The sequence below is a fragment of the Coregonus lavaretus genome, assembly GCF_964263955.1.
Source record: "Coregonus lavaretus genome assembly, contig: HAP1_SCAFFOLD_961, whole genome shotgun sequence".
Classification (NCBI taxonomy): Eukaryota; Metazoa; Chordata; class Actinopteri; order Salmoniformes; family Salmonidae; genus Coregonus; species Coregonus lavaretus.
The window spans coordinates 66,588-87,411 of record NW_028159574.1 but is presented as its reverse complement, the minus strand read 5'-3'; the positions used below and the strand labels follow the sequence as shown (position 1 = coordinate 87,411).

Sequence of the window (20,824 nt, the reverse complement as noted above, 5' to 3'; positions counted from 1 at the left end):
TCATGATTAGTTTACTATTGGAGTCAAGGTGTGTTAGCACGGGCTGGGGCAAAACTGTGACACCAATCAGGCCCCCGAGGACTAGAGTTGCCCTTCCCTGATCTAGTTAATGATGCTGTACGGGGCACCAAAGACCAATCAGAGACTTGCCTAGAATAATATTTTCTCAAAAGGCAGTCTTTTTATTTCTTACAGAAATGCTTCAAAATAATGTAATTATTAGATTAACTTTGGACAAATGTAGCATGTTGTAAAGACCTGGGTGTCTCTGCATTCAGGTGGAGAAAATAAAGTTGTTTTGCCATGAGTTCACCCCTGAGGATGAGAGAGACCCCTTTCATTCAAGCTAACTTATCCTCCTCTCCCTTATCCACTTGTATTGTGCAAATCACCTTCTAACTGGAGGAGTAGTATTCCTACCAGATGGAATGCACTGAGAAGAGGGAAACATGAAAAGAAGTGTGGCGCAGGTGTCTGCAAGCACAAAGACTCTCGCATGCACTCAACCTTGAGTGAGAGCCAACCAGCCCTATTACATTGACCTGACATACCATAACATAAAGTCATTCAAGCTGCCTGTTGAGATTGTGACATATTCAGAGTGCGAATTGAGACATGAGCCTCCCTAAATGCAACAAAGTCAAATTTAATAATGCTAATTTAACCATTATCCTATTTGTTTAAAATGCAATGTGCACTGCTACAGTGGTACATATTAAAATAAAAACATATTCCAAATGAAACGAACACCCCCACCTCTGTGTCCATAGCCACGGGAAGTAGGGGTGCTGCAGCACCGTCTGATAAATGTTAATCATTTTGCCAAAATGAGGCTATTAAAGCTTCTAAAACATTGCTGTGGATGAAGTTTTATCACAAGCACTTACAGTTGGGAAGGCTGCAATTTGGGCAGCATGTGCCCCAAATATAGAACAGCTTGTTGCGTTGTGGCCATAGATATAATCCATAGAAGGATTTTGGAACCTCTTTTTTATTTTTATTTTATTTCACCTTTATTTAACCAGGTAAGCCAGTTGAGAACAGGTTCTCATTTACAACTGCGACCTGGCCAAGATAAAGCAAAGCAGTGCAATAAAAACAACACAGAGTTACATATGGGGTAAAAAACATAAAGTCAAAAATACAACAGAAAATATATATACAGTGTGTGCAAATGTAGCAAGTTATGGAGGTAAGGCAATAAATAGGCTATAGTGCAAAATAATTACAATAGTATTAACACTGGAATGCTAGATGTGCAAGAGATTATGTGCAAATAGAGATACTGGGGTGCAAAAGAGCAAAATAAATAACAATATAGGGATGAGGTAGTTGGGTGGGCTAATTTCAGATGGGCTGTGTACAGGTGCAGTGATCGGTAAGGTGCTCTGACAACTGATGCTTAAAGTTATTGAGGGAGATAAGAGTCTCCAGCTTCAGAGATTTTTGCAATTCGTTCCAGTCATTGGCAGCAGAGAACTGGAAGGAATGGCGGCCAAAGGAGGTGTTGGCTTTGGGAATGACCAGTGAGATATACCTGCTGGAGCGCAGACTACGGGTGGGTGCTGCTATGGTGACCAATGAGCTAAGATAAGGCGGGGATTTGCCTAGCAGTGATTTATAGATGGCTTGGAGCCAGTGGGTTTGGCGACGAATATGTAGTGAGGACCAGCCAACAAGAGCATACAGGTCACAGTGGTGGGTAGTATATGGGGCTTTGGTGACAAAACGGATGGCACTGTGATAGACTACATCCAATTTGCTGAGTAGAGTGTTGGAGGCTATTTTGTAAATGACATCGCCGAAGTCAAGGATAGGTAGGATAGTCAGTTTTACGAGGGCATGTTTGGCAGCATGAGTGAAGGAGGCTTTGTTGCGAAATAGGAAGCCGATTCTAGATTTAACTTTGGATTGGAGATGCTTAATGTGAGTCTGGAAGGAGAGTTTACAGTCTAACCAGACACCTAGGTATTTGTAGTTGTCCATATGTGATCATAAACAAATGTAAGAAAGGTTTGAAATGATTATGTTTTATGTTATATCTGTTTGAGCTTCTTGTGATCAATTTGCAGTCTACAAATTATTTGTAATTATGTTCCGGCCCCCTGACCATCCGCCCACGGTTGAATCTAGTTAAGGGATGGGCAACTCCAGTCCATGGGGGCCGGAGTGGTGTCAGACTTTTTCTCCATCCCTAGCAAACACTGCTGATTAAACTAATTGCATTCTAAACTGAAGATCATGATTAGTTTATTATTGGAGTCAAGGTTTGTTAGCACGGGCAGGGGCAAAACTGTGACACCAATCTAGCCCCCGAGGACTAGAGTTGCCCTTCCCTGATCTAGTTAATGATGCTGTACGGGGCACCAAAGACCAATCAGAGACTCGCCTAGAATAATATTTTCTCAAAAGGCAGTCTTTTTATTTCTTACAGAAATGCTTCAAAATAATGAAATTATTAGATTAACTTTGGACAAATGTAGCATGTTGTAGAGACCTGGGTGTCTCTGCATTCAGGTGGAGAAAATAAAGTTGTTTTGCCATGTGTTTACCCCTGAGGATGAGAGAGACCCCTTTCATTCAAGCTAACTTATCCTCCTCTCCCTTATCCACTTGTATTGTGCAAATCACCTTCTAACTGGAGGAGTAGTATTCCTACCAGATGGAATGCACTGAGAAGAGGGAAACATGAAAAGAAGTGTGGCGCAGGTGTCTGCAAGCACAAAGACTCTCGCATGCACTCAACCTTGAGTGAGAGCCAACCAGCCCTATTACATTGACCTGACATACCATAACATAAAGTCATTCAAGCTGCCTGTTGAGATGGTGACATATTCAGAGTGCGAATTGAGACATGAGCCTCCCTAAATGCAACAAAGTCAAATTTAATAATGCTAATTTAACCATTATCCTATTTGTTTAAAATGCAATGTGCACTGCTACAGTGGTACATATTAAAATAAAAACATATTCCAAATGAAACGAACACCCCCACCTCTGTGTCCATAGCCACGGGAAGTAGGGGTGCTGCAGCACCGCCTGATAAATGTTAATCATTTTGCCAAAATGAGGCTATTAAAGCTTCTAAAACATTGCTGTGGATGAAGTTTTATCACAAGCACTTACAGTTGGGAAGGCTGCAATTTGGGCAGCATGTGCCCCAAATATAGAACAGCTTGTTGCGTTGTGGCCATAGATATAATCCATAGAAGGATTTTGGAACCTCTTTTTTATTTTTATTTTATTTCACCTTTATTTAACCAGGTAAGCCAGTTGAGAACAGGTTCTCATTTACAACTGCGACCTGGCCAAGATAAAGCAAAGCAGTGCAATAAAAACAACACAGAGTTACATATGGGGTAAAAAACATAAAGTCAAAAATACAACAGAAAATATATATACAGTGTGTGCAAATGTAGCAAGTTATGGAGGTAAGGCAATAAATAGGCTATAGTGCAAAATAATTACAATAGTATTAACACTGGAATGCTAGATGTGCAAGAGATTATGTGCAAATAGAGATACTGGGGTGCAAAAGAGCAAAATAAATAACAATATAGGGATGAGGTAGTTGGGTGGGCTAATTTCAGATGGGCTGTGTACAGGTGCAGTGATCGGTAAGGTGCTCTGACAACTGATGCTTAAAGTTATTGAGGGAGATAAGAGTCTCCAGCTTCAGAGATTTTTGCAATTCGTTCCAGTCATTGGCAGCAGAGAACTGGAAGGAATGGCGGCCAAAGGAGGTGTTGGCTTTGGGAATGACCAGTGAGATATACCTGCTGGAGCGCAGACTACGGGTGGGTGCTGCTATGGTGACCAATGAGCTAAGATAAGGCGGGGATTTGCCTAGCAGTGATTTATAGATGGCCTGGAGCCAGTGGGTTTGACGACGAACATGTAGTGAGGACCAGCCAACAAGAGCGTACAGGTCACAGTGGTGGGTAGTGTATGGGGCTTTGGAGACAAAACGGATGGCACTGTGATAGACTACATCCAATTTGCTGAGTAGAGTGTTGGAGGCTATTTTGTAAATGACATCGCCGAAGTCAAGGATCGGTAGGATAGTCAGTTTTACGAGGGCATGTTTGGCAGCATGAGTGAAGGAGGCTTTGTTGCGAAATAGGAAGCCGATTCTAGATTTAACTTTGGATTGGAGATTCTTTATGTGAGTCTGGAAGTTGAGTTTACAGTCTAACCAGACACCTAGGTATTTGTAGTTGTCCACATACTCTAGGTCAGACCCGTCGAGAGTGGTGATTCTAGTCGGGTGGGCGGGTGCCAGCAGCGTTCGATTGAAAAGCATGCATTTAGTTTTACTAGTGTTTAAGAGCAGTTGGAGGCTACTGAAGGAGTGTTGTATGGCATTGAAGCTCGTTTGGAGGTTTGTTAACACAGTGTCCAATGAAGGGCCAGATGTATACAAAATGGTGTCGTCTGCGTAGAGGTGGATCTGAGAGTCACCAGCAGCAAGAGCGACATCATTGATATACACGGAGAAAAGTGTCGGCCCAAGAATTGAACCCTGTGGCACCCCCATAGAGACTGCCATAGGTCCAGACAACAGGTACACTAGCAATGGATGCCAGTCCTAACTTGAATGGGAACTACCATCTATGGGGTATATTGCTATGGTTGGTATTACACTGTATTCTAGTCAATGCCACTCTGACATTGCTTGTCCTAATATTTATATATTTCTTAATTCCATTCTTTTACTTATAGATTTGTGTGTATTGTTGTGAATTGTTAGATACTACTGCACTGTTGGAGCTAGGAACAAGCATTTCGCTACACCTGCAATTACATCTGCTAAATATGTGTATGTGACCAATAACATTTGATTTGATTTCTATGGTTGGTTGCGACTGTCAGTTTGCCTTTCACAAATTTCAAAATACAATCGTGAGGAAAAAGTAGGCTTACCGTTTGCAAAACAAATGCCTACTGCTGAAAAGAGTAATCTGTGTCACGCCCTGGCTCTGGGGACACTGTTATGTTGAGCCAGGGTGTGTAGATTAATGTGGTTTTGTTTCTATGGGTGCTATTTCTATGTTGGCCAGAGTGGCTCCCAATCAGAGGCAACGAGTGTCAGGTGTTGCTGGCTGTCTCTGATTGGGAGCCATATTTATACAGTCTGTTTTTCATTCGTGTTTGTGGGATTTTGTTTCTAGTCTGTTTATGGTAGACCGTGAACTGTCACGTATCGTTTGTTGTTTTGATCGTGTCTCGTAATAAAGAGTATGTTTGCCTGCAACACTCCGCCTAGGCGGCGGATCCGGCTCCGGGCCTGATCCCCGCTCCCTCTCCAACCCCCCAAAGTACCCCTGGTCCGGTCTGGCCCCGCTGGCCGGAGCTGGACTGCACACTGATGGAGCGGATCGCTCCAGCTCCGGCGTAAAACATCTGACCAGTGCCGAACCAGGCACCAGTGGAACAGGCACGGGCCGTGCCGGACTGACGACGCCCACCACAACTGGACCAAGCAGCGAGTCGAGGAGCCATCGCCAGGGAAATCCCTAGCAGATCTCCGTGGCAGCCTCGACTGGGTCAAGCCGAGTGAAGAGCAGAGAGAGTGGACTTGGGAACAATGGAGGAAGAGCTTCGACTGGGTCAAGCCAATTGAGGAGCTGAATAGCGGGAGTTGGAGGCAGAAGAGCGAGAGTTGGGCGAGAACTATAGAGGCCTGGCCCACGGGGAGGAGAGACCCCCAGAAATTTTTTAGGGGGGGGCTCATGACGTCGGGGCAGCAGGAGGCCGCGATAGAGCGGTCTAGCGGGTTGGCAGAGGAGGCCGCCAGGTTACGGGGGCCACTGGTCGAAGAGGGGATGGAAGGTGTAGAGGCATGGCGAGAGGTACTGGGGTGTGTTACCAGTCCGGTCCGGCCCGTTCCAGATCCCGGTGTAGGGCCAGTGGTGTGTGTCCCCAGTACGGTCCGGTCTGTTCCTGCTCCCCGCACCAAGTCAGTGGTGCGCTTCGTCAGCCCGGCTCGGCCCGTTCCTGCTCCCCGCACCAAGTCAGTGGTGCGCTTCGTCAGCCCGGCTCGGCCCGTTCCTGCTCCCCGCACCAAGTCAGTGGTGCGCTTCGTCAGCCCGGCTCGGCCCGTTCCTGCTCCCCGCACCAAGTCAGTGGTGCGCTTCGTCAGCCCGGCTCGGCCCGTTCCTGCTCCCCGCACCAAGTCAGTGGTGCGCTTCGTCAGCCCGGCTCGGCCCGTTCCTGCTCCCCGCACCAAATCAGTGGTGCGCTTCGTCAGCCCGGCTCGGCCCGTTCCTGCTCCCCGCACCAAGTCAGTGGTGCGTTTCGTCAGCCCGGTTCGGCTCACTCCTGCCCCTCACACCAAGCCAGTGGTGTGCGTTGTCAGTCCAGCACGGCCCGTGCCTGTTCTCCACACCAAGCCAGTGGTGGGCGTCGTCAGTCCGGCACGGCCCGTGCCTGTTCCACTGGTGCCTGGTTCGGCACTGGTCAGATGTTTTACGCCGGAGCTGGAGCGATCCGCTCCATCAGTGTGCAGTCCAGCTCCGGCCAGCGGGGCCAGACCGGACCAGGGGTACTTTGGGGGGTTGGAGAGGGAGCGGGGATCAGGCCCGGAGCCGGATCCGACGCCTAGGCGGAGTGCCCACCCGGTCCCTCCCCTGTGGTATTTGGTTGACGCGGTCGGAGTCCGCGCCTTTAGGGGGGGGTACTGTCACGCCCTGGCTCTGGGGACACTGTTATGTTGAGCCAGGGTGTGTAGATTAATGTGGTTTTGTTTCTATGGGTGCTATTTCTATGTTGGCCAGAGTGGCTCCCAATCAGAGGCAACGAGTGTCAGGTGTTGCTGGCTGTCTCTGATTGGGAGCCATATTTATACAGTCTGTTTTTCATTCGTGTTTGTGGGATTTTGTTTCTAGTCTGTTTATCGTAGACAGTGAACTGTCACGTATCGTTTGTTGTTTTGATCGTGTCTCGTAATAAAGAGTATGTTTGCCTGCAACGCTGCGCCTTGGTCCTCATCGATTCCTGACGTTCGTGACAATCTGTCTGTAGAAGCAATTTTTTTTCTTCAACTTTTGAGTGAACAGCACTGTTTTTCAAAGTATTCTGCCTAGTTTATCTTTAGGTATTGGCATGATTTCATTGGGTGTGTCAGTGTCACTGGAAAGTTTATTTTGAAGCCTATATATTATATATCAGGGTTTCCATTAGGAAAATTTGGCGCCAGACAAGTGACTGGGAAGATTTTAATTTATTGGACATTTGAGAAATGTACTGGTCATCCATATGCATTTGGTGCATAACCCATTTAGTGCGTCCACCAACGCAGCCAGCGCCATCAATAAACAACGAGGGATATTGGCCAAATGAAGCACATTTATAAGTCCTTAAAAACAGCCTATAACAAATTACAAAAACATTATTCCTTGTGTTTTGATGTGTAGCATATGCAGAACTTCATAGCCCATTGTTTTATTGTTTTTTACTTTCATTAAACAATAAGGGACAGTTCGAAATGTACTGGGGTACGGGGGGTGGTCCAAAATAGGGGAGGGTTGTCTAACTTATCTTTTTGGCTTTGGGGAGGGTTGTATGTTTTTTTTATTGGGCACAGGGGAGGCTAGCGCGTTTTTTCACGGGTTTACATTCGCCCTTTTGCAGGTTTTACTATATAATTTATTCCATCCTAGCCACATTTCATTATCTGCTTGCATGCACCTCCCCTATATCAAGGTGTTTTGGTACTTCCCTTACATGCTGAATACACCAGCCACGCGCGTGGTCGGGCGAACCCTCAACTTTCTAGCCCATAGCTCTGCGTGACATCGACTGTGCCACAAATGAATGCTGAAGTAGCAAAGTTGATATCCACATTTATAAACACAGGGTAGCTACAGTTATTGTTATTTGTGATCGTAAACATTATTTTGAGTTAATTCTAAGAGGGGGAGTACAAGGGGAGGGTCCTGTGAAAATATATGTTTTTTATGACACCTGGTGTTGGACCAGCCCCCCTTCCCCCAGTAAATGTCGAATTGTCCCTAATTGTCCACCTCATGGTTCAGCTGTCAGAGATTTGAACACTAAATGCATCAGAACATTGCATGCATAGGCCAAAAGGTTTAGGTGTCCACTGTGTGATGTTAATATAAAAATAACAAAATAGAAAGGAAGATAAGCTTAGGCCTAGCCCCCAAGAGCGAGAGAGTAGTGTTAAGTTGCGTCAATTCAAATCTGGTATTAGGAACAAGAGGTCAACACGACTTCTAAGATATACTAGTATTTTAATTAATGCAAAACCTTCAATGGTAAATATGATGTTCGTATATACGGGTCCACTGATATACCACGCAGGGCATTCAGAGAACTAATCCATTGTTATGAGTTCTCCTTAAAATACTCTGACAGAGATAGTTCCCGCTCCCTGCTGGGCCTATCAGAGTAGAGACTGAGCGTGGTTTAGACTTACTCAGCCAATGCGTTGGCGCACCGGCTGGTTCCAGCCTCTTGGCGCTCCACCGTTGCACACTGTTGCCAGGCATAAATTCTTATCATAACAACCTGTCATGGTAAGAAGAGCCAGCTCCCCTAGACACCATTCCTACGTCCAAGGACGGTTCACAGATCACAAAGAAGCAGTGTAGTCTAGTATTTGGAGACATAAATTCTTATCTTCCCCTACTCCCTAAAATAGCTCCTCACATCAATCACAGCATGCCAGGTGAAACAACCCACATCAGCACAGTACAGACCCTCCATGCCTTAATCATTAATGCATTCCTTCTAAGTTAGTCATCCCATCCATTTATGAGAATAATAAATCCCCACAGTAGCCTTGCTATTGAGAAAGGCCGCCGAAGGCGGAAACTGGTGGAAACTGAGCTGCACTTCCTAACCTCCTGCCAAATGTATGACCATATTAGAGACACATATTTCCCTCAGATTACACAGACCGACAAAGAATTTGAAAACAAATCCAATTTTGATAAACTCCCATATCTATTGGGTGAAATACCCCAGTGAGCAATCACAGCAGCAATATTTGTGACCTGTTGCCACAAGAAAAGGGCAACCATTGAAGAACAAAAACCATTGTAAATACAATCCATGTTTATTTATTATTCCCTTTTTTTACTTTAACTATTTGCACATCTTTACAACACTGTATATAGACATATTACATTTTAAATGTCTTTATTCTTTTGGAACTTGTGTGAGTGTTATATTTACTGTTCACTTTTTGTTTATGTCACTTTTGATTATCCATTTCACTTCCTTTGGCAATGTAAACATATGTTTCCCATGCCAATAAAGTCCCTTGAATTGAAATTGAATTGTAGCCTCAGTGGCGCTGCCCATGCTGTCACAGATGCTATAATGGCACAGATATAAAGATGAGTCCTCTATCCATCTCTATGTATGAAACCAATCAGTATGTCAAGCAAAGCTCTTAACGCTGCCTGAAAATATTGAATGGCATGCTAACTGCTCCACTGACAACGAATTGACAACGAATGAGTTCCACCGGAACGCAAAGAGTTTGATGCATGTGGCGGACATGAGCCGTTCATTTCTATTCAGTTGAATAGCCATAAATTCGGCGTCTGAACTGTGCGTAAATAGGCTAACCTAACCTCTCCCGTCTTATATCAATATAACATGCCCTCTCCCTCCCATTGTATCATATGTGGGTATTTTATATATTAGGCTACACAACTTCATCTGTCAGAGTAACTGTGCACATTCCTTTGTTTGCAAAAGTAGCCAATAAGGTTGACTTTCCTCTAAATCAACATTGTCTACTCCCAGATCAGCGTAGGCTACACGTCAGCCTACTACAACCACATTGCGGTTAATTGCATTATTTAAACCATAGTTAGCCTACTTTAACTAATTCCTTTACAGAAAGAAAGGTTTGGAGAGTGAAGGACATGTAAAAAATAAAAGTGGCAGTAGTTACCGGTGCCAATAAAGGCACAGGATTTGCGATTGTGAGGGAGCTTTGCAAAGCAACATTTACGGGGGATGTTATTCTTACTGCTCGAAATGAGAAACTTTGAAATGAGGCAGTGAAGATGCTGAAGTCCGAAGGATTTGAAGTTGCTTACCACCACCTTGATCTCTGCGACCGGGGCAGCGCCAAGCAACTGAGTAACTTTCTGCAGAAGACGTATGGGGGATTGGATGTGCTCATTAACAACGCGGGAATATCCTTTAAAAGTTCCGTGACCTGTTGCCACAAGAAAAGGGCAACCAGTGAAGACCAAACACCATTGTAAATACAACCTATATTTATGTTTATTTATGTTCCCTTTTGTACTTTAACTATTTGCACATAATTACAACACTGTATATAGACATAAGATGACACCTGAAATGTCTTCATTCTTTTGGAACTTTTGTGAGTGTAATGTTTACTGTAACTTTTTTATTGTTTCTTTCACTTTTGTTTATTATCTATTTCACTTGCTTTGGCAATGTAAACATATGTTTCCCATGCCAATAACGCCTCTTAAATTGAATTGAAATTGAATTGAAAGAGAGATAGAGAGAGAGAGATATGCAAGCAACATGCTAGAACACACCAACATGCATTTCTTTATCCTTGTAAGATAGGCTACTGCGTCTGCTATACATATACAGTTGAAGTCGGAGGTTTACATACACCTTAGCCAAATACATTTAAACTCAGTTTTTCACAATTCCTGACATTTAATCCTAGTACAAATTCCCTGTCTTAGGTCAGTTAGGATCACCACTTTATTTTAAGAATGTGAAATGTCAGAATAATAGTAGAGAGAATGATTTATTTCAGCTTTTATTTATTTCATCACATTCCCAGTGGGTCAGAAGTTTACATACACTCAATTCGTATTTGGTAGCATTACCTTTAAATTGGGTCAAATGTTTCGGGTAGCCTTCCACAAGCTTCCCACAATAAGTTGGGTGAATTTTGGCCCATTTCTCCTGACAGAGCTGGTGTAACTGAGTCAGGTTTGTAGGCCTCCTTGCTCGCAACACGCTTTTTCAGTTCTGCCCACACATTTTCTATAGGATTGAGGGCAGGGCTTTGTGATGGCCACTCCAATACCTTGACTTTGTTGTCCTTATGCCATTTTGCCACAACTTTGGAAGTATGCTTGGGGTCATTGTCCATTTGGAAGACCCATTTGCGACCAAGCTTTAACTTCCTGACTGATGTCTTGAGATGTTGCTTCAATATACCCACATAATTTTCCTTCCTCATGATGCCATCTATTTTGTGAAGTGCACCAGTCCCTCCTGCAGCAAAGCACCCCCACAGCATGATGCTGCCACCCCCGTGCTTCACGGTTGGGATGGTGTTCTTTGGCTTGCAAGGCACCCCCTTTTTCCTCCAAACATAACGATGGTCATTATGGCCAAACAGTCCTATTTTTGTTTCATCAGACAAGAGGACATTTCTCCAAAAAGTACGATCTTTGTCCCCATGTGCAGTTGCAAACCGTAGTCTGGCTTTTTTATGGCGGTTTTGGAGCAATGGCTTCTTCCTTGCTGAGTGGCCTTTCAGGTTATGTCGATATAGGACATGTTTTACTGAGGATATAGATACTTTTGTACCTGTTTCCTCCAGCATCTTCACAAGGTCCTTTGCTGTTGTTCTGGGATTGATTTGCACTTTTCGCATCAAACTACGTTCATCTCTAGGAGACAGAATGCGTCTCCTTCCTGAGCGGTATGACGGCTGCATGGTCCCATGGTGTTTATACTTGTGTACTATTGTTTGTACAGATGAACGTGGTACCTTCAGGCGTTTGGAAATTGCTCCCAAGGATGAACCAGACTTGTGGAGGTCTACAATTTTTGTTCTGAGGTCTTGGCTGATTTCTTTTGATTTTCCCATGATGTCGAGCAGAGGCACTGAGTTTGAAGGTAGGCCTTGAAACACATCCACAGGTACACCTCCAATTGACTCAAATGATGTCAATTAGCCTATCAGAAGCTTCTAAAGCCATTACATAATTTTCTGCCATTTTCCAAGCTGTTTAAAGGCACAATCAACTTAGTGTATATAAACTTCTGACCCACTGGAATTGTGAAACAGTGAATTATAAGTGAAATAATCTGTCTGTAAACAATTGTTAGAAAAATTACTTGTGTCATGCACAAAGTAGATGGCCTAACCGACTTGCCAAAACTATAGTTTGTTAACAAGACATTTGTGGAGTGGTTGAAAAACGAGTTTTAATGACTCCAACCTAAGTGTATGTAAACTTCAGACTTCAACTGTATAGGCATACAGAAGGAGACTAATTCGTAATTTTTCTATCAGAATATGTTTTATAAAGATAAGCATTATATTGTTAGATTGTAGGAGTAACTCTGGTAGGCCTAAAACATGCTTCCTCACCTCAGGTTCAACTGTCCGTGTCAGTTGGAGCGCCAGTGTTCACTGCCTTCATACCACAGGCCTGCAGTATAATAGGGTAATAGTCACACCACACCAAACCATCACAAAAGTTTCTTAACTTTATTAGGGTAATATCAAAAGTAAGTCAAGCCATTATTTATAGGTAAAATATGAGCAGGATATTATATCGTGGCAAACACAACATTACAGTTGGAACTTAATTTGGCCAAAGAAAATGGCTCAACAGAATTAAAAAAAACACTTGTGAACTGGTGTAAACCTTCACAAAAGTTTTGAACAGGTTATATTGCAGCAGTTGCCAAGAAAGACTAGTGCCTACTGTACCCAACAAATGACAACAATAGGCAAATGCGAATTATTTTACAAAAGGCCTACTTATAACCTATCTTAAACTAAATATGGAGCACACAACTAAAAATGGAATTACACTTGTTGATGTTTTGTAACAGGTGTCTCTTTCCATTCATCAAATGGAGCGAGTGCACAGTGTGCTGTTTGGATGCTGGAACATGCGCAAGTAGCCTACTTTTTGAAGTTATTTGTTTGACAATAAGATGAAAGCATCATGACTGGTTGTGTTCATTCCAAATTAATAGGTAATAAAAAACAATATGGTTAAATTACGTCTACTATAAAAAAAATCTAATGAACGCACAAGCGCGTGAGGTGTTTTGTAACAGATGTCCAAAAAATATAGAGACCCCCCTAATGTCATGGTATAATGTCATGGCACTCTGGACATATTTATTGTTAAAGGACTTTTGATCCAGTAGGCTTAAACAGAATTAACTATTTTTTTTATTAACTTTTTTACAGTATTTCTTGAGATAGGTCGTGTGATGCAGATATATTTATTCAAAAGAGATGAATGACAAAACTATTTAGAGGAAGTTAATGCTATTGTACATTCAGTATTTTAAGTAATAGTAGACCAAAACTAATGCCATCTTAGCCTTTTCCCTCTATACTTCCCAGGGAGCACAAATACTGCAACTCAGTGACAGTAAGATAAGACTATTGACACACCCAGGATATTGACAAGTCTAAACAACATTTTTTTTTTACTCCATAAACCACTACATATATTGAAAATAAAATAAGAAAACATTAACAAATCACTAAACATAAACAAATTCTCTGCTGGGAAAAGCTAAATAAAAAATGCAGACTAGACACCACCCAAACATATCAAATTATATTAGTACCCTTCGTAAATTAATGTCTTGACTACATCTTGATTTCCAAGGGACAAGCAGTTTACACTAAACCAGTGGCATCAAAAAGGATCTGCCCCCATTTTGTATCTCCATGAGTACAAGGAAATACGATGGACAAGAAAGGGGAGGGATATGTACAGTAATTCTAGCTACACTTGCAGGACTTAACAATCATATTGGACAACTGCTCCACCTGTGGGAGAAAAAAAAGAGTACATTCAATGGATAGACATTGTAAAGAATAATGAAAACCCAGCAGCTGTGTTGTCTATGATTTCAATTCAGTGACAATGTTCTGAGAGTTTGATTTGATACTTCTAACCATGCAGTATTCACTGACCTTGTGTTGTCTCCCCACATAATAGATAATGGGTAGGGGCTCTAAGACCTGTGGAACACAGCAGGGTTTGGCAGAGGCTCCAGGATTGTGGTGCTTATACAGAGCCAGTACCTGTGGTTGGGTAAACAACACTAGATATCTCACTGAACAGACCATCTCGTTCTGTATCTTGTCTCAATCTCCCCCCGTGGCTATACAGTGTCTGATTACTGAAAACCCCAACTGTATAGATCCTTTAAAGACAGTAAACAACAGGGACGCCTATAGAAACATGACTGGTAGCATTACCTGGGAGTACTTGTTTTCTGTGTTCCATATATAGGTGCAGGGGCCCATGCAGTAGTTAGCAAAGTAGCCAGTGGGTTCATGGATCCACTTCCAGCCCAGGTCCTTACGGAAGTCAATGTAAAGCCTTCGCACACAGCAACTCTCCGATTTGCTGGGGGGTACATACACCTGTGAGTTATACACCTTATTTCTTACAAACAGGGAGTTAACTGGGCGTTAATAGGGAGTTAACAGGGCACTAACAGGGCGTTATGAGGGCGTTAAGAGGGTGTTAACAGGATCTCTAAGTAGGCGTACAATATATCTATCTGCTAAAAGAGATTAACTTTGTTAGTACACATTTAAGAGACATGAATTGATCATTATAAATGTTATCTTGGGCCTGTGGAATAAAGGATAGTCTCACTCTGAGCAGATCTCTTCAGTAGTGGTTTGTCGTTTCTTCCGAGAGCTAAGCTGGCTGTGGCGTTCCACAGGAAGTGACATCAGTAAAATGTGAGGCTTTGATGGCATTTTCATGGAGAGTGTTTCTGTATCTCCCCTCAGCTTGTCCATCCCTATCGTATAAAACATTGCCACCTGTCAGTCAAGAGATTCACAGTGGAGGTTTTGGCAGAAAACTTATGGCTTGAGTTGATTTCAATATAGTGAATAGAGTAAACTGCAAATACCTGCTATTCCGAAGAGGAATTCCTCCATTGGTTTCCCACAATCACAAGGCAACTTCAATTGAAATCCTTGCTCCTCTCCTGTAAAGTGTTGCAAAAATGCTAATATAATGGTGTATGAAACTATTTTTTTATACCTGAAGGAATAGGTATACTGTTTTAGGTGTAAAAGTCTGTTGGACAGTTCTTTCACTGTCACGCCCTGGCCTTGAGAGGATGGTTGTCTTTAGTTGGTTTGGTCAGGGCGTGAGGATCTATGTTAGAATTTCTATGTTTAGGATCTAGATGTGTTGTTTCTATGTTTCTTGTTTATGTTCCGTGGTAGGCTTGTATGTTTATAGCCTGAGGACTTCACGTTATGTTGTTTCTTGTTTTGTTTATGTTTATTGAGTTAAATAAACATGTACGCTTTTCACGCTGCACCTTGGTCTGACCCGTCTCTCAACGATCGTGACAGAAGATCCCACCAAAAATGGACCAAGCAGCGTGCCCAGGATCAGCAGACACCCTGGACACAGGTGGGGAAGAGTTTTTGGACATGGGAGGAGATTTTGGCAGGTAAAGGACCCTGGGCGAAGGAGGAGGCCCAGGCAGGAGAGGAACACAGAAGGCGCCGGCTGAGGAGGAAGCACGAGAGACAGCCACAAAAAATATTTTTTGGGGGGCTAAAAGGGTGGTCGGGGATCGATAGAGAAGAGCCCCGACCACTGCACTTGTGGGGGCTCAAGGAGGAGTCCTCACTGGAGGAGGACTGGGCGCGGAGAGTAAAGGACTGGTACAGTCGTAGACCTCCAGCGCCGGTTCCCAGTCCGGTACGCCTCGTGCCTGCTCCTCGCACCAAGCCAGTGGTGCGTGTTCCCAGTCCGGTACGGCCCGTGCCTGCTCCCCGCACCAAACCAGTGGTGCGTGTATTCAGTCCGGTACGGCACGTACCTGCTCCCCGCACCAAACCAGTGGTGCGTGTCGCCAGCCCAGTACGCCCCGTACCTGCTCCCCGCACCAAGCCAGTGGTGCGTGTTCCCAGTCCAGTATGGGCCGTCCCTGCTCCTCGCACCAAACCAGTGGTGCGTGTCGCCAGCCCGGTACGCACCCTGTACCTGCTCCCCGCACCAAGCCAGTGGTGCGTGTTCCCAGTCCAGTACGGCCCGTCCCTGCTCCTCGCACCAAACCAGTGGTGCTTGTCGCCAGCCCGGTACGCACCCTGTACCTGCTCCCCGCACCAAGCCAGTGGTGCGTGTTCCCAGTCTAGTACGGCCCGTCCCTGCTCCTTGCACCAAACCAGTGGTGCGTGTCGCCAGTCCGGCCCGGCCCGTTCCTGCTCCTCGCACCAGACCAGTGGTGCGTGTTCCCAGTCCGGCCCGGCCCGTGCCTGCTCCTCGCACCAAGCCAGTGGTGCGTGTTCCCAGTCCGGCACGGCCCGTGCCCGTTCCACCGGTGCCTGGTCCAGCTCCGGTCAGCGGATCCACTCCGGAGTCAGAGGAGTCCGCTCCACCGGTGCCTAGTCCAGCTCCGGTCAGCGGATCCACTCCGGAGCCAGAGCAGTCCGCTCCACCGGTGCCCAGTCCAGCTCCGGTCAGCGGTTCCACTCCGGAGCCAGAGCAGTCCGCTCCATCGGTGTCTAGTCCAGCTCCGGTCAGCGGCTCCACTCCGGTACCAGAGCAGTCTGCTCCACCGGTGCCCAGTCCAGCTCCGGTCAGCGGCTCCACTCCGGAGCCAGAGCAGTCCGCTCCACCGGGGTCCAGTCCAGCTCCGGTCAGCGGCTCCTCTCCAGGCCCAGATGTCAGCCCCTCTCCAGGGTCGGGGCCTCCCACACCAGGGTCCAGACAGGGCTTGGTGCATCGCGGGAGGATTGCCGATCCAGGCCCAGACGTCAGCCCCTCTCCAGGTTCGGGGCCTCCCACACCAGGGTCCAGACAGGGCTTGGTGCATCGTGGGAGGAAGGAGAGGGGAAGCATCGCGCCGAGGTCCAGACCAGACCAGGGGCGCAACGGGGAGGCAGAGAGGGAGAGGTCGTCACGCCCGGAGCCGGATCCGCCTCCGAGGCGGAATGCCCACCCGGACCCTACCCTAATGAGTCAGGTGGGTGCGGCCGGAGTACGCACCTTTGGGGGGGGGGGGTACTGTCACGCCCTGGCCTTGAGAGGCTGGTTGTCTTTAGTTGGTTTGGTCAGGGCGTGAGGATCTATGTTAGAATTTCTATGTTTAGGATCTAGATGTGTTGTTTCTATGTTTCTTGTTTATGTTCCGTGGTAGGCTTGTATGTTTATAGCCTGAGGACTTCACGTTATGTTGTTTCTTGTTTTGTTTATGTTTATTGAGTTAAATAAACATGTACGCTTTTCACGCTGCACCTTGGTCTGACCCGTCTCTCAACGATCGTGACATTCACATGCTTTGTCATGGGCCTTCTTTGTAGTGGCACTTCAATCAGACACAGATGTGTAACAGGATATGATTGTCTGTGTTGCAACATACTGTTTGTGTTATGTAATTATATCTACAACCCTAAAGGAAATTTTTACTTACCAGCCTCTTGCAGCCACTCCCTCAGAGTCTGTGTTACATCAAAGGACAACCAGCGATTGGCCCATTCCTTGGAGACAAAATGGGACTTCAGGTAACGTGCCTTATCTCCAACTCCTCTGTAGAGTTCCAGCCTCTGCTCGCTGCCTTCGAACATGCCACGGTTCTTGATGAGGAGACGGAGCTCAGCTTGACAGAGCAGTCGATCAGTCCCCAATACTGACCGCATCTCAGACATGTTGAAGAGCATCTGGTGCTTACTGGTGTTCCCACCTTGGAAAGAAGGAGAGTCAATATGATGTTTAGTACTTTCTACTACTGGACCTGTCAGTGCAAGAGAGTGGGGTATAGAGAAAGAAAGAGAAATCATTTCATTTTACCATAGTACCAGTAATAAAACTATTGTGGATAGATTATGTTATATAAAGACACTCTCAGGGAGAGGCGAATGCAGTTTCAGGTTTGGCCTCAAATGCTATCCGCCGGAGCCAAAATTACCCCTGTGAGTCTGTAACAATAATTACACATTGACAGGGCCGCTGAGGAAGTGAGGCTCTGCTCTCAAAGCCAGATCATACCATGCTGTATTACAATAAACCAACGGCATCAAAAAGGATCTAATCAGAGGGCACGGTCCTGAGAGCTTCTGTGGCAAACCTAACCTGCTCAGAGTTACTGCCTGGACAACAAGTTTACACTGTCGAGATGTATACTGTCTTTTAGACAGAAAAGGGGAAGGACCCAGCAAAGGGAAGGAACATCTGGTAGGGAGAGGTAAAAGGTTGAGGCAGGCCGTGGTTTTACACACAGTAGACAGGGCCATTGCAGTCAGTTCAGTAAACCAATGGAAGAAACACCCATTTTCAGTCAACAACCTTATCTAAAGGACATAATTATATAAATGTACATTCTAAAAAAGGTCCACCAACTGCAGTTTCTACATTTGCCAGTCGTAAACTACAGCAACATTTCAAATGCATCTTATTCACGACATGCAACAAGGTTGAATTAGCCTTAATAATAATTTGCATGTCTGCCAACCCTCTCTGCATCATCCTGCATCACTCAATCCAGGGTTGTGAAAAGTTTGACAGATGCTTCATGGTATACAGAGATAGCAGACATTTTCTTTTCGAGGGCAGAATCTGTGTCATTTAACAGCACGTACTAAATCAAGTGTTCCTTCCTGCCAGCTATTCAGATAACCAGAATAAGCACCCAGTAATCAGTCAGAGGAAACCTCTGGCCCCATCCATCTGTCTTACCCTCCACATTGTAAGTGACAATATGGTCTAATGTTATTTCACTCCAAATATGGGTGTGATGATGAAAGATTATGAAACAAGCAAAATATATATAATCCCTACTTTTTTTGCATTGCTATACAATTACCATGGTGAAGGCCTGTGGTTAGCTGGGCTTTATATCTTAATCAACCTTTGAATATCCCCCTACACACATCAACCATTTAACACACCTATACTTGACTGAAGTGAGGCTAGAGAAGCATCCACTTTAACTTGACAAGCCAGAGCCTGTGTACGCAGCAGGATGTGTATGCACGTAGACAGCATGCATGGATATATCTACTCACTTTGTTTCATGTTGAACTTGTGGACCTCCTTTGCAAAGTATGCCTCCTCCTCTGCATCTGGAGTGGGTGGTATGTACGTGTGCACCTGTTCCTCACTCAGCTCCACCGTGCTGTTGTAGATGGACATCAGGGAAGCTGGGACCTCCTCATTGTCTCCCTCCTGGTCAATCTCTGGCTCCTTGGGCAGCCGCAGCTTGCTCAGTATCTGTCCACGGATGGCCTCAATACGTTTCCTCTTCACCAGCTCCAAGTCCAGAGACTTACAGGTGGACATGGTGTCACTCCGGCACACATATTCCAGCATCAATAAGGCAGTCAGCATCAAACACACTGCCCTCATTGCAGACTTTAAAGAGGAATAATGTCTATGTCAGCAGGCTTTCAAAGTTGACTATTATGTGGATTTACCGTCCTGTTTGAGCTCACCGAGGCCTGTTGCATGAGCTGATTTCAATGCACTTCTCCTGCTGTTGTCACAATCCTCACTGAAACCCAGGAGGCTTCTGGATCTCAAGTTGAGCTCCTCTGAGACTGGTGCAAGCTCTGGAGCCGAGGTCAGATCACGGACTAGCACCGCATAGAGTTCACCACCAAAAGAGCTCAGCCTAGACTGAGTCACTGTCTCGCTGGCATGGTGCCTCACAGACTCTCACAGTGCTCCCTAGAGGCAGTCTCAATTCATTAATGAATGAACTACAGCACATCACCACATTACTTCCTGGGACCCAATTTAAAATAACAAACAAGCTCTTAGGAAACCCTGTGTAAACTGAGATTTGGAAAGTAACATCAAGAACTATAGAGGGAAATCTCAATGAAAATTGTCAAGTTGTCTCAACTGTCTTCCCAACTCTCTATGAACTTTAATTTATGTTAAAATCAGTTATAACTCATATTTTTTGGCAAATGTGACAGTCTCTTCCTACAACGTTATTGAACAAGTTTTATTCAGCTGACTCACTTCCTTCGCCAGATAAACTGCTTCAGACTAAGCCAAAGCAAAGGGCCATATCATTACTGTATATAAGCACAATATTGACAAATGTAAATGTCTAAACCAGTTCTACATAAATACAAGCACACAACATACTGTATTGCATAAAGCACAAGAAATTTTATCAAAAACGACTTCCTAACTTCAATTCCTTAACCATTTGAAATTCTCCAAGACCGATGCTGTGTCATTCACTAGACGCACTTTCCCATGCTAAACTTGAGAGAACACTCAAGACAGAGGTCCACCACAAAAAAATGAAAGAGCAGAGTAGACATCTTAACAGCGTCATCTAACTCACCCACATAGTTACAGCTCAGGCCTGCCTCCTTCTCTTTCTCTTTACTAGATCCAGTCAGTTCAAACGTTTCAGACTAAAACAAAGAAATAAGAAAAAACAACACACCGTACAAAACCATTTACCGTATTAGACCCTACTGTTCAGACGTTCATAGTGTTGTTAGTTTTAGCAGACATCATCAGCCACTGATCTTTTCACTCCAGTTCCTGTTGCTTTTCTGTCTAGTTCCTGTCCTCTTGCACGAACAGTATGAAGCTCTAAATCAAGGAAGTGAGCAGCATTGTGAAACATCTGCCATTTCAAGGAAGGCAAGAAACATGGAAGAACTTAACTGGTTGACTTGCTAAATTCAATCCACCTGCAAGTGCTAAAAATTGAGTATCATCCAAATAGACTGACATGGCTACAATATATTTCTAGTTAATATATATTGTCTCACCTCTGTTTACCACCTACTGTCAAACATTGATAATAAGTACTACATATTATTACAGAAAATGTTGATGAGTGAATTAAT

The 20,824-nt window shown here is 44.7% G+C and overlaps 1 protein-coding gene across 1 annotated transcript; it reads right to left on the bottom strand.

The window, feature by feature from the left end:
• Window positions 1-12,467: 12,467 nt before the first annotated feature.
• LOC311122708 (transforming growth factor beta-1 proprotein) lies at window positions 12,468-20,530 on the bottom strand. The gene is made up of 7 exons (XM_084197038.1): window positions 19,013-20,530; window positions 17,422-17,691; window positions 14,899-14,976; window positions 14,634-14,784; window positions 14,228-14,378; window positions 13,940-14,050; window positions 12,468-13,792 (listed from the first exon to the last, which is right to left on the bottom strand). The coding sequence occupies exons 1-7, from the start codon at window positions 19,350-19,352 to the stop codon at window positions 13,745-13,747; spliced, it is 1,149 nt and encodes a 382-aa protein (XP_084053164.1). The 5' UTR covers window positions 19,353-20,530; the 3' UTR covers window positions 12,468-13,744.
• Between the last annotated feature and the right edge of the window lie 294 nt (window positions 20,531-20,824).